At 44.8% G+C, this 25202-nt stretch overlaps 1 protein-coding gene across 4 annotated transcripts in view; it reads left to right on the top strand.

The window, feature by feature from the left end:
- AATK (apoptosis associated tyrosine kinase) overlaps positions 1-25202 on the top strand; it is a 407310-nt gene that overhangs the window by 286308 nt on the left and 95800 nt on the right. For 3 of the 4 annotated variants that reach the window (XM_069199741.1, XM_069199742.1, XM_069199745.1), the window contains exon 3: positions 7618-7759. In XM_069199741.1, the coding sequence (XP_069055842.1) occupies positions 7618-7759 (142 nt within the window). Of the gene's footprint in view, positions 1-2498; positions 2652-7617; positions 7760-25202 lie in introns of those variants that run through there. The other variant, XM_069199744.1, reaches the window with a different exon arrangement.

The following is a 25202-nucleotide window of genomic DNA, read 5'->3' as shown; positions in this document are numbered from 1 at the left end:
GACAGCACACAAATGATGTGTGGAAAAGTCATTACCTAGTGTATGGATTTGTTTTCATTATATTAAAATATTTCTTTCCGCTACTCTTCAGAATTACCAAAAAATATGCTTCATTTGTGATTTCCCAATTCTGATATATTCTGAAATATCTGCACAGTTAATTTACAGACATTTACATTTTGTTCCATGCAGCCTTTGGACCAGCACACCCTCAATAGCCGCCATGACTGTCACATAATTCCTCTCACTCTGAAGTTAGAGAAAGAAAAGTAAACAGCGAGCGCTCTGGGAGACAGAGACTGACATTTGGCCTCTGTCTTTGACTGCACCACAAATGTGACAAGATAAGAACAAGATTTAAAGGCCTGTTTACAGAAATTCAATACTGGTGGAAGAATACAATAAATACAGTCTGGGCAAGGGAAAGGATGAACTCAAGCTTGACAGCATAAAACAAAATGCAAGCAAATGTGAGTTACAAACCACAAAGCCAATGGTAAGCAACGGGTGGAAAACATACCCAGGGAAGCTTTCCAAATGTCCTCAAGAAGAGATTAGCAAACCAGACAGAGGTGCTGTCTGTTAGGATTCGACCTAATATGGCAGGCAGGAGAAGCCAAGGAAGAGAGCACGGCAAGTGATGCGCTGCCATGGAGCGCTGAAAGAAAAATAAAATGAGTCACATCAGCAGTTGAAAGATACAACTAATCCAGTCAAAAGTGATGTGAAGAAAAAAAATCTCTGTTGGCTAGTCTTACACAAGAATAGTGATGAAAGCTATTGAATAAGAAATAAGTAACTTGATCAAGAAAGCCTTCCAAATCATGAGCAAGGAACCGAAAATAAGCCTATTCTGTGTATTGGATTGTAGACAACAGATCTTTTGACAATAGACAGCAAAGGTTGTTTGTAAGCAAGACCTCAAAATGAGGGAGAACCAAAGTGCGAAGAGTTGTGTTTTCCTATCAATTGTGTTCCCTTTATTCCCCTATGCTCTAACCTTATGGACTTTGGGTTACTGTCGTTCTTGTTTTTACTGTGTTCTCATTTTACCATGATTCTTGTGTTCTTGATGCAGATACTCCGTGTTTCACTTGTCCCTCCATTTCCACGTACCACCTCAGTTCTGTATGTTCTTTTTGTTATCTGTGTCTGATGTCTTTGCCTTGGTCACATTTCCTGTTTTTGCGTTTCTCAGGTGCCGTGTCTCTCATGTTTGCTCTTTCTGATGCCTGTTTCCCCATGGAATGATCCTCCACATATTTCTCATATTCCAATGTTCCCCTGGTTTCTTTCTGCCCTTGCGTTCCATGTATGGTCCCCCCTACCCTTGTTCTCCTTGTGTTTCTCATATCATGGGTGCTCAAGCATGTGTTCCTCTCGGTGCTTGTGCCACGTTTGGTCCTAAAGTTCGGTTTTCCTTAAGGCCTGTGTTGTCCTAGTTGTTGGTGCTCTTCGTATCTCAAGTTCCGGGTGTTCCCACTGCTTGTGTTCCTGTGTTTAGTTGTGCTCCGCATATATCACCGTGTTTTTGTTCCCCTGATTCTATACTTTCCTAATACTCCTCTTGTTACTGGTGCTCCAGTAGCCTGTATTCCAGTACTTCGGCGTTCTCCATGTGTGTGCTCTTTGTGTTCATTGTTCCATGTTCCTCCCAACCCAAGGTTCCATGTGCTCTTTTTTGTTTCTCATTCTCTGCGTACCGCCTGTTTCACACATTCCTGTTTTGCTCGTGTTGCGTATATTCTACTTGTATGTCACATCATCACATGTTCATCATGGATGTGTTCCTCACTCTAGTTCATTGTGGTACGCATGTTTCTCATGTTCCCTCTTCCCGTGTTCCTCATTTTGTGAACCCTCTTCGTGTTTCTCATATGTTATATGTTTGTGTGGTCGTGTTCCGCCTATTGTTTCTCGTGCTTCATGTGTTTCCATGACCGAGTTCCTTTGGTTCTATGTTTTTTTGGATTTATCACGTACTGTTTTTCACCCATCCCCACTGAGTATGTTCCTCTCGTTCTCATGGTGCGTTTCCTGTTTCTCATGCTGCTTTACCCTTTACCTCTGATCCCCCAGTACTGTGTCCAGGTGAATTTCATGTATTTAAAGTTGTGTTTCTGCTTAAAGTTTCCTTTGTGTGCGTTTCTCCTGTCCTCTGTGTTACTAGCGTCCTCGTGTTCACCTTGTCACTCGTTCCCACGTGTTTCTGTTCCTTCCTCGTGTTACTCGAGCTCGTGCGGTTTGTGCATTTCTTTATTTCTCAAGTTGTGGTGTTTCTCGTGTTCTGCTTTTCCCTCGTGGGCCCTCTGTGCTTGACTACAATCAGCCGCGCCCGGAGTGGGCTTCAATCATCCTTTGTGTCCGGGGTTGTGCTGCGGGCGCGCAGGGACGGCCTGGACGCGTTGACGCACAGACGATGCTGAGGATGGCGGTGGGCGAGTTGTAGTGGGTGCGGACTGCAAGCCGTCTCCATCGGGCAGTAGGGGTGGGGTCTAGGAGAGGTCAGGCATGGTGCTGCGCAGTTCTGGCGGTTCGTCTTGCCGAGCAGCAGGAACACCAAGGCCATGCTAACGCTGTCCTATCTGATCGCTAGTGCAGCCTTTGGCACTCGGGCCTTCTCCAGAAGGCGCCAGCAGCCATTCATTCCGGTAGGTAAGCGTGCCGCCTAACTAATCCACTAGGTAAGTCAGGTAACTATGTTGCCACTGTTCGCTTGCGTCTCTTGTCCGCCATTTTATAAGTGCCTGGTAAGCATCTCTGGGGTAAGCGCAGGCTCATGTAAATGTGCCTCCAGGTGAGTGTGCTGCCAGGTAAGTAAGCCTTCTGGTGCTGAAGTCCTTTTGCAAGTTGCTAAGCAAGCCTTTGGATAATTGGTCCTTCTGATAAGCAAAGCTTCGGCAAAGCCAGCCTTCTGAAAAGCACGATAGGCGCACACATTCTGGTAAGAAAGCTTTCTAATAAATAGGCCTGACAAGTAAGCTAATTTTATTGCAGGCAACGTTTCAGAGGGCCACCTGGCTAGGTAAGCAAGCCTTCTGTTAAGCAATCGTTGTGAAGGGCAGGCTTCCAGGTAAGGGCTTCGTTGGTAAGCATACTACCAGGTAAGAAGTTTTTCTGCTAAGCAGTTTTCCAGGTGAAGGAGCCGACTGACTACCAGAACCAGCCCTGGCAAAATGTTCAGCCTGTTTGCGCACAGCAATGTGGAAGTGACCATAGCAAGCGAGCCAGACCTTCTTTAATTGGCAGGGCCAGCTTTAAGGGGGGTTCGACTGGTGCAGCCGCATTGGGCGCTGACCAGGAGGGGGGGCGCTGACCTCAGGGCGGTGCTGTGTTTAGCAATGATTTACAATTTAAAAGCACCTGCAGCAGAGTTCCATGTGCGTTCAGCTGTCAGGCAACAATAAAAATGTCAAGATAACTCTTGTGATTAATGTTCCTGACAGAGAGAGAGATCGGACTTTTTTTCACTGGCCATTTTGACTCGCCATAAAGTACTGCAGAGGGTTAATATGCCTGCTGCAAAGAACAGATCTGTATTTTATGTGGATAGCTGAGTGGATTAGTAAAGCCAGCCTTTAGAATGAGCTTTAATACAAATTAAATGTGAGAGAGGGGCTATGGAAAGATGAGGGGATTTTTGCGATCATAAGTGGGGGGTACCCCAAGAAAGATTGTTGCACTGGGCTCCACCAGTACTAAAGCCAACCCTGCTAGTTGGTTTGGGAGGGGAATTTCTCCCCAGAAGACTATTTAGTTCAAACAGTGCAAATTACCACAGAGATGACTTCAGGGCTGGATGTTTTATCCCCTCCAACTAAAAAAACAGCCCACTGGGAACTGCCACGATGGGTACTTGCTCAGTCCTCCTTGAGAGGTATGCAGTCCTCTAGTAAGCAGGCAGCTGGTTCAGCAGTCCTGGTAAATACACCTTTTGGCAAACATGGCAACAGGTATTCGAAGACTTCTGCAAGTGAGCAGTCTGGTTAGTTCCCCACAAACCAAGAATAATGTTAGGTGAACATGTCACTGGAGAACTAGGCCGCCAAGAAATCCCACGAACAGGTAGCATGCTATGAGGTAAGCATGCTGCCAGTCAGGCATGCCACAGGCAAAGTCCGTGGGCAGTTAATCGTCCTCTTGTTGCCCAACTGTAACAAGTGTTTGTTGACAGGGCCATCCAGTGTAGAGGAAAAACACTGTTCTCTTTGGCTAGTCCTGCATCTATGACGATCCCCAATAGGCATTCTATAGGCATCCTACTGTATAATGTTGCTTTGGTGATGTCAGCTGGGGTTTTCACATGTGATATTTAGTGGATGATCCCTTTAGGCATGCAGTCAGGTACCTGCATAGGTGGCTTAGCGCGCCACCATGTAAGCATAGCTCCATGACTTTACCTGTTAGGGAAGCCAGCAGGCAAGTACGCACCATATGGGTAAGCACACAGTGAAAGGAGCATTGGCAAAGCCTATAGGTTTGGCTTTGGCACACTGTTTATTTCTTTTTTTTAAGTATGATATTAGCCAAGACTTTTTAACTTTATTGCACTTGTACTTATAATATGCTTACGGGTGAGGACTTTCAACCATACCTCTTACTCCATTGGTCTTTCATTGTGTCAATCACATTTTCCTTCTGCCCACTGCTGCAGACAGCCATTGGATAACTTCACTGTGATTGGCAGCATTCTGTCCTTTCACAAGGAGCACATGAACACACAAAGCAGTTCCCTCACGTGCCAGGAACTACTATTTCAGTGTACACTGAGTCCTAAAATATTATTGCTTCTTAGCCTTTTTTTTAGATGGAGTTCCCAACAATAAAGTTTTGTAATGACCATAACAAAACAAGCAATGACAAAGCCAGCATATGCCATAAAAATGAAAAAAAGAGAATATGCAGTCACCTAAGTGTGGCCACCTTATGCGTGCAATAATATTTTTAAATTAAAAAAAATCACTAATGCAGCTTTTTTTTAATCAATAATGTTTTTAAACACCAGTCATTTCAGATGTACAGTGCATATTATGATTATATGTGAAGAAAACAAGAATACATTATCAGCTGATCAAGCACTCAAATCATAGGCAGCTATATTGTAATGTCCCATAAATACTTCATAACTTACAGTTTAGAAAGGAGTGTAGGCAAAATAAATAGCCAGTATACAAGGTTAATATAAAGCAATAACTTAAATAAAAAGGCACGCTTTGAACCAGGTTTGCAACAGAAGAGAAATAAACTATTTTAGGCTGATATGAACAAAGTGAACATGCTTTGTGCAGTCACTCAAAGTGAAGAGAGCCATTGTGTCATTTGGACTGACCCGCTGCCCCATGTGATAAAGCACCTCTTTTGTTATGTATTGTATTGTACTGCAACATAAATAGCACTAATTTCCTCTGTGGGGCGAGGAAGTTCATGCCTACATGGTTAGCACACTGCACTTTATAGGGTGTGTGGTTGGAAGAATGATGTGTTTGTTTTGATATTATGTGGGAAATGTTTCCATACTGTGCATGATCTACTCAGGTGTGGTTATCGTGTTATGGGACATAGCGCATAGCAGTGTGGTGGATAATGAAGGGTGAGAGACATGCTCAGATTTATGATTTTCCGTATGCTGATAGCTTTGAACAGTTCTGCAGGTCCGTTTATGGTATTTCTTATGATATAATCTGGTTAGCTTGTTAGCCTGCACTGGATTGTCCATAATATGTATGATTTTATGAGAAACTGTATTCTGGCGAGCTGTCTCGAACACCAGACCTAAAATCCCCTTAAGTACCTTCTGCTTTGTAAGCATGCTGCTAGATAAATGTGCTTTCAGGCATGTGTGCTGCTGCTGGTTCAGTATCACAGTCTGCACAATGTCACATTCTGCTTTTTTCTTCAAGGTTGATGCGTGTCTCTGTTCATGCCCTCATGCCTCTTTACATTAACATGCACTGTTTTCCATTCCTTTTGAGGAATCACTTTTTATGCCAGGCTGTCCCCTTCCATATACAAGTATTTGTAAACATGTAGTTTTATTAGTAAAACCCTATGTCTGTGCAAGTGTAATGGTCATTTTAATTGAAAATGTGATGTCTATAATGACAGTGTGCTACCACACCATGAGTACTCCACTTTACACCACTACACTCTACTGTGCACCCCTCTACTGCACACCTCTCCTCTTCCCTCTGCTCCACTACACTCTGCACCTCTCCACTCTATGTGTCTCTATTCTACTCTACTCCACTCTACTCTCTACGAATGCACTCTACACCACTCTACTCTAAACCACTGCACTATTTGCCACTGCACTCTACACCTCTTCAGTCTAGGCCACTCCACTTTACCCTGTACAACTCCACTCTACGCCACTCTGGAACACTGCACTAATGCACTCAATGCAATGCATTCTATGCCACTCTACATCACTGCACTCTACACCACTGCACCACTATTCTCTATTTTGCACCACTCTACTTGTACCACTCTATGCCACTGCACTCTACTGTTACTCTACTCTGCACCCCTTTACTCTAATCCTCGCCACTGCATTCTACAGCATTGGATTGTATGCTGCGGACTTCTACGCTGCCGCACTCTACACTATGTTTTGAACACTATGTAAATGCACTCTACATCTGTCCACTGTACACCACTCCACTGTACGCCGCTCTACTGTACACCACTCAACGCAGCTCCATTCTGTGGCACTCTATGCCACTCCACTCTTTGCCATTCCAGTCTATTACACTATCTTTTAGTAATGCTGAACAGCAGCCACTCTGGCACAGATAATTGCTCTTGCAAAAACCAGATCTATTGGCTTTGCCAATGCTTGTTCCTATTAAGCTGTCTGATGTCCTTGAGGCCTGATCCGTGCCAGAGAAATAGTTAAAAGGCTGAGACAGATGTCGTAGTAAGGAAATGACTGAGATGAGGAGAAGAGAAAAAGTAGTCCAAGGAGGGAATTGGGGATGGAAGTTGATGAAACAGAAGACGCACAGGTGTACTGGTGACCATGAGCGGGGAGGAGTGAGTAGGGGCAAAAGGGGGAGTTGGGGGAGATGGTAGGAGTCGGTAGGTGTTGGGGAACAGGGGAGAGGAGGGGTAGGGAAGAATGGGGAGAAGAGCGGATGACAGAGATCGAGGAGAAGAAACAGCAAAGAAACAGGCAGAGAAAGGAACTGTGGAGTTGAAAGAGACTCTGAGAAATACGGGAGCTGCGCGCACCCTCGATGCTCGTCCAATAAAGTCTTTAAAAACACACTTACCTGTTGTAATGCGCTAAAGTACTGCTTTGGCTCACATATGTGCATGCCTTAACTCGCCCAGCTTGTTGACAAAACAAGGGCACATGTTTGCATGTCTCAGACTACACAAATGATGCCACTGCAGGGCTAGTGTATTGGTGGTTAGTGGTGGGGGGCGAACAATACACTCTGACTTTGGCGACCGAATGAATGAATGAAGAATTCACTATTTACAAAGCTCGATATACGTTAAACAAAAAGAGAAAAAACAGAAAAAGACAAAACTTCCGCAGTGAACTTTACTTTTTGCTTCTGCATGCAGCCGCCAGTGCCCTAACCGAGTCTCCTGCGGTTTTTCCTCTCGCAGGAGTTTGACAATGCCGAAGGCGAGGAGTTCCCGGCTGAATTCTCGGCCCAGGGTTCGCCGGCCGCCCAGAACGGGCCCGAGGTGTACGTCCTGCCGCTCACGGAGGTCTCGCTGCCGATGTCGAAGCAACCAGGAAGATCCGGTGAGTGCCAGGGCTGTTGATGGCATGGCGCATTGAGTATATGAACTTAAGCCCCCTTGTTGCAAGCTAGCCCATGCCGACGTGGTAAACGATCAGAAGCGAGCCGGGTGTGCTAGCACCCAGTACTGGAATTTCTATTAGAACATTGGAAGTTGGCAGCTCCATTGAAAACAATGGAGTGCTGCGGGCTTTTACTGGCCGGTAATAGCCCGCAGCGGCAACATTCCAATGGGCTTTGTTCACAGCAGCAGCTGTGAACAAAGCCTCACAGAGCCCGAGGGGATTCTAATCCCCTCGGGCTCCGTGAGCAATTTGTTTTTTTTAAGAGAACATTCTGCCCTGAGTGGCAGAATGTTCTAATAGCCTTAGAACCCGCCGTAGCGGGCTCTACCGGCTATTAAAGGCCCTTTCCCTTGTTAAATGCCCTCGCCTTCGGCTCGGGCATTTAACTCGGGAGCGGGCCTTTAATAGCCGGTAGAGCCCGCTACGGCGGGTTCTATGGCTATATTGTCAGCTTTGTGTCATGCTGGCAGAAGGTGTTGAAGGTCAGAGCAGAACTCAATGCTCACACCTCGCCACCAGCCTCACCCTCCCATCCTGGGGAAACAGACACTCACTCCACAAGCCGTCAGGAGAAACTAAAGTCTGGAGGTGTTTTTCATCAGATCCATGAGGCCTGCGTGTCTCTGTGGGAATGTTGGGTGTCTCTGCATGTGTGTGTGCTTCCGTAATTATATGAATCCTACCAAATTATTCAGCACACAATCCACACTAAATGTTTCTGTTGCTACTATAGCCTTAGAACCCGCCGTAGCGGGCTCTACCGGCTATTAAAGGCCCGCTCCCCGCGTTAAATGCCCGAGCCGAAGGCGAGGCATTTAACAAGGGAGAGGGACTTTAATAGCCGGTAGAGCCCGCTACGGCGGGTTCTAAGGCTATTAGAACATTCTGCCACTCAGGGCAGAATGTTCTATTAAAAAAAAAAATGTTCACGGAGCCCGAGGGGATTAAATTCCCCTCGGGCTCCGTGAGGCTTTGTTCACAGCTGTTGCTGTGAACAAAGCGAACATTGGAATGTTGGCGCTGCGGGCTTTTACTGGCCAGTAAAAGCCCGCAGCACTCCATTGTTTTCAATGGAGCCCCCAGCATTCCAATGTTCTAATAAATATTATAGGATTATTACTACCCAACTGAAACCCCTTTATCAATCTTAGATTTTTAAAAAACATCGACTTTAAGCGTGTTCGAATTCAGCACATGCTTTGCAGGTTGCATGCAGCTGGAACACACATCAAACAATTTTCCCATGATCCTTACTTGTAACCTCTGCGTGATACAAGGATTTCCCGCAACAAACTTATTACATAATTGAATATAATGCACATCTCTGTCACCACCATGTCACAAGCACTGCTGTGCAGCAGACAGATTTATGATTGTGACCAGAGAATACATACCTATCTTTCTTGCAAGTAAATTAACCGCCTGCGTTGACTTAATACGTAAAACTTATTGATGCACAGATCTCTTAAGTAGGTGCTTTAAGTCTCTCGGCTACTTTAATATGCATTCCGATTGTGAGCAATTAGTCAGAGGAACATACTCACTCATCATAACTCTAGTTCCACATAGCTGCACCCCTTCTGACTGTCCTTTGGGGTTTACTGTAATTATCAGCCACGAACCAAGTTAACAGGTGCAGAATATTTTTAAGTAATTTCTTCTTGTATTTTCTGCTTTGAATGTTTATTGAAAAGTGGAAAAATACAAGCTTTGACTGATTACCTAATTTTTACCACTCGATTTAAAAAATGTTGGTTATACTGGTAATATACTGGCGTAGTGGCAATCTGTGTGGTTAAGGACTATCTTGTCCATTTTCAGCTCTGCTCATCATTGAACGCCGGGTGCACCTAAATCTGCTTAGATGCTCAGCGTCAACGTTTCCCAAGAAAAATGCAGCACTACGAATGTGCGATGAAAAAAAATCCTTCCTCCCGTCGAGTTCTGTCCATAATGGTGATTAATAGCAAAGTATGTTTTTCAAAATGAAGTCCCCGCAATTCTTTCTGAAAGCCACATGATGGCGCCATCTCTCCGACTTTGAACGGCTAGTTGACTACTTTCTTGGAGCGGGACGATAATTGTTCATAAGAGGGAGAAAGCTTTGTTGAGAAGGTCAATCGATCTAATCGTTTGATGGAGAGCCTACTACGGAAAAGGCCGACTACCATTAGTTGGGAAATACCACATATTTTATTTAAACAGCTTTGAATACTTAAGATTGTGACAGCAAGCGCTATAAAACGTACTATTCTAATACATGCATGGCAACGTTTTAGTAGAGGAAAATAAGAGATGCATGAAAGCGTATTTAGCGAATCTATTTTCCCCATTGACCGCTATTAAAGCAGAGGCATTTTCAGGCGGGATCAAAATTAAGCCATTTATCGGGAATCTCCCTCGTCAGTCGGGTCTATTGGCATATATGCTACTACGCGTTCCCTCCATTCTGTTTAAATCACACAGATACAATTAGAAACGCGAATGGATACATAACTAAAGCATTTACATTAATAGCACAAATTAACTTCCCTAGAGATAAATTCCATGCAGGTATTCAGTACACCATCTCCAATAATCAGTGCCCCCTCTCCTGCCCCCCACCTAAGAATATGATGAGAGATCCCTGAATCTCGCATAGTTCGCAGACTGTTGGGACGGAAAAGTCCCCTGCCCTGAGTGCCCAACTGAACTGTTGTCTGGATCCCTATTGCTGATTTTTTGTCATAGGTGAACACGAATCATGCGTGTGCGCTTTGACATAGGCCTGTTGCAAGGATTGCAGTCTTGTCAGACCGGAAGGGTGGCCGAAAGCTCTATGTTCATAGTAGTGGAAGGCTACCTCCTTCACTAGGAGTTAAGCAGCACGAGAGCGGCAGTAGCAGCATATCGTGCAGTGAACAGGACCTTTTTACCCGGTGTCACTGGGTGAGGCCTACAGGCTCACTCAGCTTTTTAAAAGTTCCACTGCTGCGTGCTTAACACACCCTTGGCCTACATCAGGTAATTGGTGGAGTGCTGCTCAGCGCATGAGTAGTGTCTCTGCGTTGGTTGTATGTGTGCCTGGGAAGGATACAGTGCAAGAATGGAGCAGTACTGTGTAGTGCATGTGTGGTTAGTACATATGCTTTGTGGATGTGTGCCTGAGAGGAATACATTACATGAGAGATGTAGTGCTGTGCGGTGCGTGTGCTGGGTATATATGTGCTTGCGTGAAGTACAATACATGAAGAGAGAAGTGTTGTACAGCGCACATAGCGAGTGTGAATGATAGCAGTGTGTGTGTTTGTGAATAGACACACCCTGGTTAGAGATGGAGAAGCTTCCGTGCTGCACAGGACACACAGATTGAGCATGTGTACAAAATGCATGATGACATGTAAGGGTACAATGCATAGAGGTAGCAGTGCTGGACCCAAAGTGGGCTGTGAATGCACACTGAGTGAGGGTGCCTTGGGTTTGTGTATTGCTCATTCCTGTCAGCTAAGGACACACTGGAGGGAAAAGGGAGAGCCTCCCTTTACAGTTCAAAGGACTGCTCTTTGATTCAGTGATAGATCATAAATGAAGGGGCTTAGACACATCTCAGGAAAGGGAATGGGGCTGATAAGGGAATCGTAAAGAGGAGGCCTACAGGTCTGGGATTAACCTTTTGAACGCACATTTCATTATGGCTGATGTACAGTTGTGAAATCTGGTCACTGCAATTAATTGTGCTGTGGATCGTCATCTTCAGAGCCCCGCCGGCGGTGAAAAAGCATCTTTCATGAAGGATGATAAAATAGGAGAAGCCGCACTTCAAATAAAGCAGAACCCAAACCTAAAATTTCAAAGACCCAGACCCTAAATCACATTTGGTGTCTGGAAAAGGACTATAATAAGGGGAGGTTCAGTCCCCAAAAATTTGTCATCTGCCAAGCAGCCAGACTGACTGTGTGAGAAGGGAAAGCTCAGCAAGAATTCTGCTTGTGACCAAGACTGGGGGCCAAGGCCTGCTAGTCTCTCTGCTGGGTGAGAGGACATCACCAAGGGAAACCAAGACCACCCTCCATGGAGCCTAGAGCGCCAGCGTGTGCCAGCTTACCACGACCAGTGTGTGCTGTGTGGAAGAGGAGTAGGAGGGAGCCAGGTCCAGTGGGGAACCCTACAGCGAGAACTCCCTGTGCGAGGTCTGAGGACTCGACTATGCACCGATCGGGCCATAGCCCATGTGCAAGACTGTTATTAGAGGGCTGTCATTGACTGAGCCAAGTATCAAGTGCTGTGTGTGGGCACCAGAGGCCACCTGGTCTCATTGCAGGATCCCTGTATGATGGAGGGGGCCACCGCTGAAGAAGTTGTGTGATCAGCATGGCAGGACTTATGAATGCCTCACCAGCGACCCTGTATGCCAGGAGGGGCGATTGCACGTGAGGTGTCCGGAAGGTATCGAGGCAACCTTGTGTGCCAGGAAAGACTGAAATCATCAAAGACTTTGGGTCATCGCCTGAGACTGGAGTGAGGCTATAATCAGTGGTTCTAACCACACAGAAGGATCTCCCCTGACTGACCGTCGCGGCCCAGGAGGATGACGAGGAGGGCTAGGTGCCCTCTAGGGACTCCAGTCGGTAGCCGAAGGACTGAATTCCTCCCGGCGGGGAGAACCTGACTTACAACATCACTGTGACATGGAAGCTGCTATGAGCACTGTGGAGAGTGGCCACCCCACTCCAGAGAATGAGCCTGCTCCCGCCTGATGCAGTGGCATGTACCACAAGCAGCCCACCTTCTCTGAGCTGGATCTGATCACACAAGGGCCACGCCTAAGGCACCTGCTGCAAAGACAAATGCTTCTGTGGTGCAGGATTGATAAGACTTGAACTGGGCATTTGGGCCCTGGGGGATTGGCTGGTGAAGGTGCTGTGGCACCATGGACACTTTTAACTAAAATCCTGAAGTTTCAAAGGGAACTCTTGAGTAGGGCCTAATAGCTTGCATTCCCTGATGCGTCCACAAGTGAATGGGGAATAACACTGAACATGTTACACGAAAGAGGGTGGGACAGGGATCCATTTGACAACTACCAGACCCCTCCCCCCATCTCAAGGGGGTTTGTGTTGTTGCATTTGAATGTCGCATCACTTTGCATGTGTAGAGTTAGAAATAAAATGCTACTTTTTATTATAAAGGTAAATATTTGGCAGCACATTGATTTATTGTTCGTACTGTATGCATTTTGAGTTATGAGTTGTAGACCTCCTCCCCTCACCGCCCGAGAGATCCTTGACTGCTCAACCACAGCTACCACTGAGAGTCAAGTGCAGAAGGGGTACTTGGCCGAGCTGAGCAGGATCCATAGTAGGGGTGGCCCCAGGACATCAGGCGTAAAATGCTTCAACCACCCCCGGCACAGCAGGGCCTATGTTAGCCACCTGCCTCAGATTAGCAGTTCTCTGCAGATGCAGCTGTCACTGAGGGTGCTCCCACCCATTCTCTGAAGGGGCCTTGCAGGCTCCCAGGGCTAGAAAAATCCACTCGACCACTCGCATTGGTGAGTCTTATTTGATCAGGTCCAGCTATTTTTACTACTTACTCTCCCTTCTGGCAAGTTGACACTGAACAGGTGTTGTGTTCAGTTGAAAAGTAGAGGGGCAATAAAAGATGCCTTTAAATCCTGTTCTTGTGTCACATCTGCTCTGTGTTCACAGATAAAGGTCAAAAGTCAGTTTTTCTTACAAGTAATTTTCCTTCTGACTGCAGAGTTACAGGACTTTGTAAGGTGAACTGTGTGACCTGCTGCTTAGCGTGTAAAATAAAAGAATATAGGGTGTCAGGGTTTTCCTAACACACAACATTTAAATGACTAGGTCAACTGTGCAAACATTTCAAAATATATTTCAGTTGTTGTGAAAGCCCTTCTTTTATATTTCGGTGTGAAGAAAACATATTTTAATAGGATGAAGACAAATTAGAATACTTTACATGTTGATGTGCAAAGGATATGTTTTCTGAAACCCAATTTTCACAAATTGTTAATAAACTATATAGTTTTATCAGGAAAGCTGCAAGTTAGTGGAGAGGTTTTTGGTCATTTCTTGGCAAGTTACTGTGTGTAGATGACAATATGTTACCACATCATGGTTTAGTAATATATTTATTAAAATTGAGTCTTTAAACAAACTGAGAAGCACTCCTGCCCTGACGGCAATGTTGTTAATAAACTAAACGAAGTCCTAAGTTATGTGGGATAGACCGCATGAGTATGTGGACTAGATTTGTGTGATGCATGCAGCAAACTTTAGTCTACTTGATCAAACAAAAGAGGTTTTTTGTACTGTAGTAATGCTGAGCTCACATATTTGAAGGTGCAATCATATGTGAGAATTAATAAAAAGGCGACTTTGTAAACTATTTGCTGAGGATCACACAATTTGAGACCCGTTTACTGGTCAAGTACATTACAGTTAGGTAGAACAGATTATTTAAGTTACTCGACCTGCAGGTCTAGTAAAATTTTTATGATTTTTCTAGCCCTGGCTCTTCCTGGAAGAGAAGCCAAAAAGTAATTTGGTTTCTTTACAGGCCTGTTTCAGCAAGAAGTCAGCATGCTGCACGCAGTAGTTCAGTTAGAGACACAGACACAGTACTGGCAAGCAGAGCCCCTCCCCCTTCAGATGTGGGAGACTATCCCCCCACCCCACACTTCAGGCGCTATAGGGGTGTATGTTACACCTTGCTAATGCTGCATAACTTCCTGTAACTCTTACAGCTAACATTACAGATTAACTCTGTGCTCCATGGAGTAGTGTGCTCTCAGACTGGAAAGTGCTTAAATGCATCATCAGGTTTAGTAAGCCGTAAATAAATTGCTGCAATACAAAACAATTTAAACACATTTTGACATTCTGTGATAACCTTTGCGTGCTTTACCAGTTATCTTAGCTTTTTCACAGCATTGCAGTGAAGAGCGCAATATAGCATGCATTGACTCCCATTGATTGGCAATCTGGCTCATACTAGTACTTCTAGTTTACTGCTTTGTCTGTGGTATCCACTGGCTGCGTAACAGCTGTGAAGCAGCCATTCCTGTAGGTGACTCATAAAAGTCCCTATATGTGTTAATGCTTATTAATTATGTATCAAATTATGCCTGCTATAATTTGTCATTGCTCCCTACTTGCTGGCTGCGGCGTCTCCAGGTTAGTATTATCTGGCAAATACCCCTTGTTCGCGCCTGCCATCTGAAGGAGAGTCAGAGATTATTAGGAGATCTCTTATTTCCCTGGCTGCATGCTGTAAGCCTCACGTAGATCATAGGGTATATTGATTGTCACCAACACTATGGGTAGTCTAAGGGGCGAACCAATATACTGTACAGCCATTCATTCTTAAACACCTCTTACACCCTGACCAGCTGTAGTTTTATAGTATTGTAACCACAGTGAAAGTGTCTTTAGCCTCCAGAAGGATCTGCTGCAGCGTGAGAGAATCTAATGTTGACCAACAGCAAATAAGGCTCTCGTAGCCACAGTGCAGTTGCTGCTCCTACTGGTGCAGTTGCTAAGCATTCCACTGTACCCGTGGTAGAAAACCAGTGAATTCCAGGGGGACTAGATGAAAGAATATAAATTGAAAACTTCGAAGCCGGGAAGATAAATTGAACATTCAATAAATAATTAAACAGGAAAATAAATTCCTGCCATCATTTCCCAGTTGTAGCTTTGCGCTGATGTCTGATTCACTTATGTAGATTTATGTAGGGTTTTTACTCCATCGTCTTCAGGGAGACCAATATTCCCGATATGATTTGTTCTGACTTCGTTCTCCGGATCTTCAAGATGGATCAAACAGCATGTAGTGCACTAAATATGAGTGTAGGTTGAAGCTTTCATCCCAATAGATGCTGGAGCATGACTTTAAGAGGGCAGTCATTATACCTCCATTATATATTAGCTTTTCATAAATATTACTTTTAAATCCAAACGTAATACTGTGCCTTTGATATGACATTACTGGCCTTTCCGTTACTGACTAGCAAAAAAGATCACGTTAATCAGACATCTCTTATGTATTTTGTTATTAGTAAGGTTTCATCTTTTCATTTGTTGTGCACAGGCATTATATTTTCTTTACATTTGTAAATACTAACTTAGAAATATTTAAAAAATTGAAAGTGTACTGACAAACAAGTATAAAGCTGGAAACCACTTGAGACTGGTATGTGAAGAACAGTCTGGACAAGTGTAGAACGAACCTGCCCAGTTGTACTTATCTGCTGTCACATTCTACATTTGTATCTTTCAGACCATTTTACAATGTATATTATTCTGTGTACTATTACAGAATGTGAGAAGCACAAGCATAGTGGGACAGTCCATAAATATACCAGCAATGGCCATTGTGATGCTTTCTCTTTCGTTCACTGGTAAAAGAGCAATAATCATTCCAAGGGCAACCAACATAATTTCACTCCGATCGGATAGCCATGTTATTTCAGATACTGTACTTGCTCTACTTTTATAGTGTCAGTGAACCTTAGAACAGTGAGTCCTGTTTATAGATTGTCACTGTGTAGTTTGCATGAGGAGATGGTCTCCCTCGCTCAGAAATATATCTGAATCCAAGCAGACCTGAATTTTGCAAACGTTCATAATGCATATATACCTTTTAGCCCAAAAGGCATGTGAAGTAGTGCTTCACGCTATTTTGCCCTACTTTGGGTCAAGGGGTCTTCCCAAGGGTGGTACATGGCCATTCTCATGCAGCCACCAATGAATATTGACACAGCGCCCTGTCTACTAATATTTGTAGGCAGGACACTGCATCAGAAATGTATACTTCTTCGAGACAGGCTTAAAGTTGGAAAAAAGTTTTCTTTTTTTCTCAAAAAGTTTCAAACTTTGCATGTGTGCCATACTGTACAGCATGCATTCAAAGTTGGAAGATGTTTAAACTGTGTACAAAACATATGCTAAACATTACACAGATACCCTTGTACTATTCTGCAAGGGTTTGTGCATGGCACAAGAGAGTCTGAAGTTTGCCAGTGTTGGGAGAGAGCAACAATACCATATCATAGTAGATATGGCTCTCTCCTGCTACTTGCCTTTCACCCAAGGCAGTGCAGCAACTTTGGTTGGTGCTCTGCTTTACATGCTGTCTAATTAAATTTGCTCCCTGGTGTTAACCATGATGATGTATTAATCGCTAACCTACACAGCGCCTTCTGTTTGCCTATTGAAATTGATTTTTCACAAATCTCTGTTTGTTATTGACCTGGAGAGAAACTCCACATATCTCTGGATGTCATCCTTCTCCTCCTAGGTTACATTTTGAATGTGTCTGTTTTCTTGAATTGGCCATTTTCTAAATCCTCACAATTGTCATTGAGTAGGTGCATTTGTTTATCAGGAAGTTTCTGCGCTCCCCTTGAACTCATGGCCTTCTGAATTAGGCCTTCTATCACCACTTTGTTACTTCTGTCCCTCAGGTCATGGACAGCATTTCCCTTATAGTCTGACTGAGTTCTTTCACCATCTTCTCTTTTTTATTAGATCTGTTTTAAGACTTGATAATATCCATTAAGTCCTGTTTTGTCAATGGGATCATCAGATCTTCAGACTCAGCATTGGTAATCTGCAGAGGGATGGCAGGAGATCAGAAGTGTTTGGTACATGACTGTATACTGTTTTGGGTTTCGCCTTCATTTTTCTGCTTACCATGTCCCTGCTCCAAGAAACTATTTTACTCAGTCTTCGCTATTTGTTTGAGCTAGCTACATTTTACTAAGCTGTCTTCTATCGAGCTGGATGGAATCCACAGTATGACAATGTTATAGCCTCTGTCTTGTAGACACCACTGTTTCATCTTTTTCTGTATTCTTGTCCCCACCAGCACCTGCCTTATTATGTGGCCTTCTCCTCTGCCAGCTCATTACTCAGATATGCTTTGGCTTTCAACCCGCGTGGCACCCATTACGCTCCCCTCCTCCTCACTTTTGATATTTTTCCAAATTTTAGCTGCTCAACTAGCAGCCCCCACCCGTGCAAAGGGGCATACTGGGACAGCCCCTAGCAGTTCCCGACAACGGCTCCACTAATAGTTTTTTTACCTATGCTGAAGTGTGCTTGAACGATGGATTAAACCCAGATCTGTGACTGGGGGTGAGTGTTTGAAAAGTTTTAACACTCCATCCATCATCCTTTTGTGTTGCTATATTTGCCCTAAGTGGGAAGGGTATGCCCAGACGTGGGTTCCTTGCTCACTGTACCACTGGATTCAAGCTAGCTTGGTGAAGGGTGATACCCTGAAACCAGTCCCAGGATGATTGTTTTTGGTCCAGGGAGAACCTGGCCTGGCAGTTCTGGCTGGACTGTTCCCATGGAGAATAGGGTCAAGACTCATTTGCATATGGCTGGGTCCAAAATGGGGTAGCATGGTGAGCGAAAAAACAATGGATTAAACCCAGATCTGTGACTGGGGTGAGTGTTTGAAAAGTTTTAACACTTCGTCCATCATCCTATTTTGTAGCTGAAGTGTGCTTGTCTGCCACTGTCCTTCACTGAGCTGCCACAGATCAGGAAGCTCTGTGGCCGACAGCTCACCTTCTCTGCTGTTCCAGGCTGAACACCCCTGGGGTGTTTTTGGTGCTTGTTACCCAGCCCCCCCCCCCAATCTTTCCCAGCCGGGTGCTGGAGGTATAATAATGTGTCAGACTTCTCCACAGTCCTTCGCTCCCAAAATGCCGGTAGCACTGCCAATCTCTGAAGGTCCCACCGGGCACTTTCTTCTCAGGGGAGACTAACCAACAGAATCCCCAACTCCTCCCAAATTTTCTTCAAGTCAGTGATTCCTATTGGATCCTGGGAGAAGGGCTTGGGAAACCCCCCTAAAGTATCCTCTAGTCGTCGGTCTCAAGAATAATCAGTCCCATTACCCTGGCTTGCTCCCGATACTCAACAACATGCATCCTTACTGATGACCAAACACTTTTTTTTACAGATATATAGCTTATTAAATGCAAGTTGGACAAAGCCACTGAACCTAAGGCGATCACTGCACTGTATTATCACGTATAACGAATTATCCAGATCATCTGCTCTGCGTGTAAAATATTATTTTATTTATTTAGTTTTTAACATGTAAACTAAATATACATTTGCAGAACTCTGACCCAACTTTATATACATATCTCCTTACTCCTTCAAAATGCATTGTTTAAATGTAACCCTGTGTGGACTAACCCTACAAATGCAACTCCATGCATTGTCATATATTGTACACTCGTTATAAAGTATATTCTGCTAAACAACTTGACTCGTCCATAAAAAATACGATACCATGTTTTGGTGAGGTGCTCTATTTAACTTATTAAACATTCTACTTTTGGCTGCAATTACCATTTTCTTTGAGTGTGTAAAATACATTGGCACTGCAATGACTGCCTACTCTGACTTCCTTCTCGGTCTGACAGCTATTACCTGTAAAACAGCCATTGCATTTCTTGGTTCCCTTTTCACATTCTTACATCACTGTCTGTCTGTCCCATCTGACCGTCCTCTAACCTCCGCCTCTGTTCCTGAAAGACTGTACTCCAGACTATTGTTCTGTCTCCCCTGGACTACAAAAACTCGGTCTGTTTCGATTTCACTTTCTACCATTTAACCAGACTGAGAAGACACATATTATTGCAACCCAAATGTATTTTTCACCTCCCCCACCACACTCGTATTCCTTCCCACTTGTCGCTCTTCACTGGCTTCTGTTCATCAAATGGCCAGTTTCAAGAGTTCTCTATATTTTTCACCACACTGGGAAAAATACTTTATCCAACTATCTGATTGTACCCTGGATCAATAAAGTTAATAAATGAAGGCCACTCTTCTTCCTTTCTCATGGCAAAATAACTGTAATGCTTTTCTTTCCAGTATGCAACCTCTTGACTCAACACTTTGAAGTGTTGTTATTGTTACTCTGGAGTCCATCTGCTACTGAATTACAGGCTTATATCAGTTGGCTTTTGCTTTACTAATAGTAATGGGGTCAGAGTAAATACTTTCAACAGAATATTGAACCCATCACTTACTGGTAGTGAGCCATAAAGCCACGTCAAGACACTAACCACGTTACAGTCTATTCACATGCTTTTCATTCATGCCATGCAAGGCCATTCACACTGCAGCTACTGGCCCAACACTCACATTAACAAGCCGCCACCATTCATGGTGCCGTCCCATTCATATACCCACAGGACTAAAACACAAGTCACACTGCCACTCAGCCACTGATCACCCAACTTACAGGCAAACTTACAAGCAAACCAATACACACATTTCACCATCCAACAGCCAGGCATACGTCAAGCCAGCATCCACGCAATCAACACTGCACACAAATCCACTGCCAGGGTTAGTGCCTTGACCAGAGTTTTACTTCAACCTTGACATCTGCTCACTGTCTACCTACAAAAACAAACCTAGGTTAGGCTTTGACTACCTACTCACATCTGTCCCACCTGTAGTCATAATACTGTGAGGGTGCTAGATGCGCTGTTACTACCGCCTCACCAGTGCAGCCTGATTAGGCTCAGACAGACTTCTTTTTCATGCAAATTGAGCACATTCACTGTACTAAATCTCCTTACAGTGTGCAAAAGCAAGATGGGCATGTCTGAAGATGCACTTGAGCCACCTTCCTCAGACAGTGTGAGCAAATCTACCTTTTAAAACTGGGATACACATGCTGGGAAAGACTCTTTAAGTGTCCTTAGAAGTATTTCTAGAAAGACTAAGGGCCTTAGGCCCTCGTTACGACCTTGGCGGGCGTCTGACCGCTGGGCGGCCACCAATGCGGCCGCACTCCCGCCGAAGCCATCAGGAGATCCCCGCTGGGCCGCAACACAGGAGCCGGCTCCAAATGGAGCCGGCGGTGTTGCGGCTGTGCGACGGGTGCAGTTGCGGCCGTGCGACGGGTGCATTTGCACCCGTCGCACTTATCACTGTCTGCATGGCAGACAGTGAAAAGCTGCACGGGCCGTGGCAGGGGGCCCCTGCACTGCCAGTGGCATGGGCAGTGCAGGGGCCCCCAGGGGCCCCCGCGACTCCCCTTACCGCCAGCCTTTTCATGGCGGTTCAAACCGCCATAAAAAGGCTGGCGGTAGGGGGACTCGTAATCCCCTGGGCAGCGCTGCCCTGGCAGATTAAAACCGCCGGGACCACTGTGGCGGGAAACCGCCGGTCCCGGCGGTGCGACCGTGGCGCTTCCGCCGCGGTCGTAATTACCTGTGAAACACCGCCAGCCTGTTTTCGGTGCTTCCTCCAGAACAGACCCCCTTAGTGTTTGGTGGACAGGCTCCTCAGTCAAAACATGGTGTTTGTCCTGTCTATCATTGTGTGCAGTGCATGCATTGACTGAAATGTACTAGTGACACAGAATGTCAGCCATATTCTGACTGAGGATAAAGGCGGCAAACAGGCCACAAATGTGACATATGTGGCTAGTGGTGCAGTGATCTGTATGTCAGTCCTGCTCTGACCAACTGCCTTCTACCTATGCAAGATCCCTATGAAAACAAACCTAGGCTAAGTTTTGACAACCTGTTCATGCCTCTTTCTCACCCAGAGTCCCAATAACAAGAGGGTGTTCTGTGCACCTTTATCAGTACTTCCCTGTGACAGCCTGATTATATTCAAGAAGACTTGTCTTTCATGTGCTTTCAGTGCAGTCACTGAACTTAATCCAACTCCTTCCAGTGCGTGAAAGTACGTTGGGTGTCTGAAGATGCACTTGGGGCCCATTCCTCGGACAGTGTGAGCAAATCTACCTTTAAAACCTTGGCTAATCATGCTGGGATAGACACCACAAAGTTCCCTAAAGAGCATTTCTGGAAATACTAAGGGCTTTAGGGGTTGGTAGACAGTGTACTCCGTCAGAGCATGGTCCATGTCCCGCCTACTATAATTTGTAGTGCATTGACTGTAATACACATGTATTGGGGTTGACAGAACATCCACCACAGTGTGATGGAGGATGAAGGTGGCGAACAGCTAAAAGCAAGACCGTGTGTTCATCCTTACTGGAGTCAGTTAAAACACAGTGGCTCAAATTTAATTTAGAAAGAAAAACTCTTAGATTAGAGCCCTTTCTTTCCAAATTAGATGGAAGAATTAAAAAGGTACACAGCTACTCAGGTAATGGGCCACTTAAGGTACGTCCCACAAACAGCCATTTGGAGAAAATAGTAACTCTTAAACTGTGTGCCTTATTTCAGTCAGTTTCCCACAAGTTTACTTTTGTGTGGTACAAAGTGGGGCAAATTTAAAACAAAGGCCAGGCTGAGGGGCAGTAATATCTAGTTTCCTGCCTCCTTCCTTGACAAGCACAAACTCAGCATCAGTAATATTGGTAACTCTTTTGCAATGTTGCAGGAATGCAGTTGTCAACGTGCTGATTATACAGCCTTCCAATGTCCTCTACCACAGATGCAGTAGAGGCTACTGCTTCTATATCAGAAAGGCTTCCAAAAACACCAACTGAGAATCAAGGAAGGACCTCAGTCTTCTTATGTTGATCTTCTGCTAGGTAACATACATACGTATTGTATATTACCAACTGAATAGGATAAGTAACCATCTTCTTACAGCTTGTGTGAGTTTTACGACTCATTATATGGTTGAAGAAACTGGTCATGTACTTGTAATGAAGTATACATGGGGGGATTGTGGACTTCTACCAACTAACTCAAAACTGTGATCGGAGAAGTGCTGTCATCATGAAGTATAGTGAGCACATATACTTCACGTCTGTCTGAGAATTTGACTGTGCACAGCTCATTGCAATGCAAAACACTGCTCTGGCCTTTTTGGAGCTTCTTATGAATAAGCTCCGTAGGGAATCCTTGGCATTGGTTTCTAATTGTACCACAAGCCACATTGTCAGCTTTGTATAGTTTTCTAAACAGCTGGACTCCTGTATAGAAGCTTTTTACATAAATGTTATAAGCCTTATGAAGGAGAGATTGAGCAAGCTCCCTTACAATCTTTTCACTATCTCCTAATATGGAAGGGCAATCTGCAGGATTTACTGTGGAGTCCTGTATATACCCTCAAGCTGTACACATCAGCAGTAGACCACTCACACAGCTTGCACATCTTGCTGCTGTAACAAGCTATTTTACTTGGTATGTACTGCCTGAATAGCAGTCGCCCTTTGCGCAAGATGAGGACTCATGAGCTCCAGGAGTATAACTCTGTGGAAACTTGGCAGACAAATGTTCTACAACAGGCCAAATTTTAAACAATGTGCCATCGTATGGGTGGTCGTGGGGTAATGTAACAGAATTATCATTGAAATGCAGCATACACTGCTAAATCAAAACTCTGCCTCTGCCCATGACAGGTGCGAAGCTGGGCGTTGCACAAACTATACGAGTAGGCCAGTAGGACAGGATGGTAGGTGTATGCACTATTCCCATGTTTAGCATTAGGCCTATGTGTTTTTCAGTTCTCGCAAGTGAAGTGGGAGCCCACAGGTGTACCCTAATTTGTTTGGTGCACAATTGTCTTAAGGAAGTTTTCATCTAGCAAAAGTTGGGAGTAGTCAATTGGCAAGAAATGTGCAGCATTGACCTTCATCCAGCATCTCCAGTGGATGGGAGAATTTGTAACTGAACTAAATTAGGAGTCTGCCAAGTGAGTACTTTCCCTATTCTTGGGTGATACCTGCCTGCTCTCTGGATTGATTTACCCTATCACTGGCTCTCCGCTGCACAAATTGTGGTTGTGAAGGGGCATCACAGCTCCATGGCCATGTTTCTGTGAATCATTGGATAAGTCTCTGGCTGAAAAATCACTTCCAGATTCTGCTCCCTGACCCTCCCTTAGATGTTGTCTCAGTAACAGACCCTGCCTCAGATGTCTCTTCCTATATTTGAGTTAGAGCCTTGGAAGTAGTCATGCAGTCAGATGCCATCTCTGTTTTCTATCTAAACCTTTCTGGCCTAGTCAGAGGTACTTTTAGAAACGAATGCTGTATGTGTGCTATAAACTGAAAGAATGGAATGCAATGCTATGAGAATTAAAATGTATTAAAGTGTGATTACAATAATAACAACAGTCTCAAAAGGGAAAAAGTACTTATCTGAGTCAATGCTGCAAAGAACTTCTCCAAAAATGCTAATTAAAAAAGAAGGGAGAAATAGTTTAAATTGCAACACAGCCAATAAGGCAAAAGCACATTCTGCCAAATTTCCCCCCAAAGCCAGGAGAAATGTCTTTGTGAGACGTGCTCATTGTGAAAGAGAGTTATACAGGTGCCTCACAATGAAGTTAGCTATGTGCACCACTGCCCATCTGCATCTGTCCACCGTAGCAGAGGGCAGTGTATCAGCCAACATTAGACGGTGATCTTCACATTTTATTTCCACCCAGCCCAGCATATATCATTTGGGACGTGGGTGTGTGCACTTCAGCCATCAATCAGTTATTGTGGCATTCACCTGGTTCTTCTAGCCTGCATAGCATACATAATGGGACAATTGCTGAACCTACTTCAGCCATTAATCACTTATTCAGCCATTCATATTTTGTTTGTTTTGTATATTTGTTTGTTAGCGTACATCATTGTGTAATGGCTGAAAAGCTTCATTTGCTTCAGCCCACCAGAGCACAGGGTAATGTGCCCCCCAAGTGTATTTTGTCAAAAAAGCCCTGGGCCTAACAAATAAAAAAAATGGCTGTCAAATGTCCCCTGCCTTGGGCTTACCGATGGCACCCCCTTTCCTCCTTCCAACCCCATCCCCAGAAGGAAAAATCAACAAATGTGATTACTCCAGTGGGGCAGTCGACCCATGCCAGGTGGCTGCCAACACAACCCTTCACCTCTATGCACCCCCCTCCTCCCATCCCCACCCCCCAAAAACAGAAATCAATGGTGGCTAGTGGGATCCCTACTCATGGATTGCAGTGCCCCCGTGATCGACAAGTAAGGATCTGTTTGAAAATGGCTTCACTAGAAAGCGGCGGCTCTCCCCTTTCCAGTGATGACTTTTCAAACATTGTGCTGTCCAGGGGTGCCAGAAAGGCTCTGGGCAGCACAAAGAGAAAATAAAAATGTCTGCCAAATTTTCCCTTCCCCGTGGGAGGGAGCAGTCCACTCCTTCAAGGCACGGAAAATCAACAAATGATATTTGTGGCTCGTGGGGAGGGCGACCCATAGTAGGGGGGGCTGACCTGCTCACACAAAACTGAAGTCCCTGGTAGCCAGTGGGATACCTGCTTGTGGATCACAGTGCACCTGCAAGCCAAGAGCAGGGTTCTGTTTGAAAAAGGCATCACTGGAAAGGAGAGCCTCTCCCCTTTCCGAAGATGTCTTTTCAAATATTGTGTTGCCCAAGGATGTCAGA

This window comes from Pleurodeles waltl, chromosome 7 (genome assembly GCF_031143425.1).
Source record: "Pleurodeles waltl isolate 20211129_DDA chromosome 7, aPleWal1.hap1.20221129, whole genome shotgun sequence".
Taxonomy (NCBI): domain Eukaryota; kingdom Metazoa; phylum Chordata; class Amphibia; order Caudata; family Salamandridae; genus Pleurodeles; species Pleurodeles waltl.
Note: the sequence above shows the minus strand (reverse complement) of the source record. Positions and strands in the feature narration are given on the sequence as shown.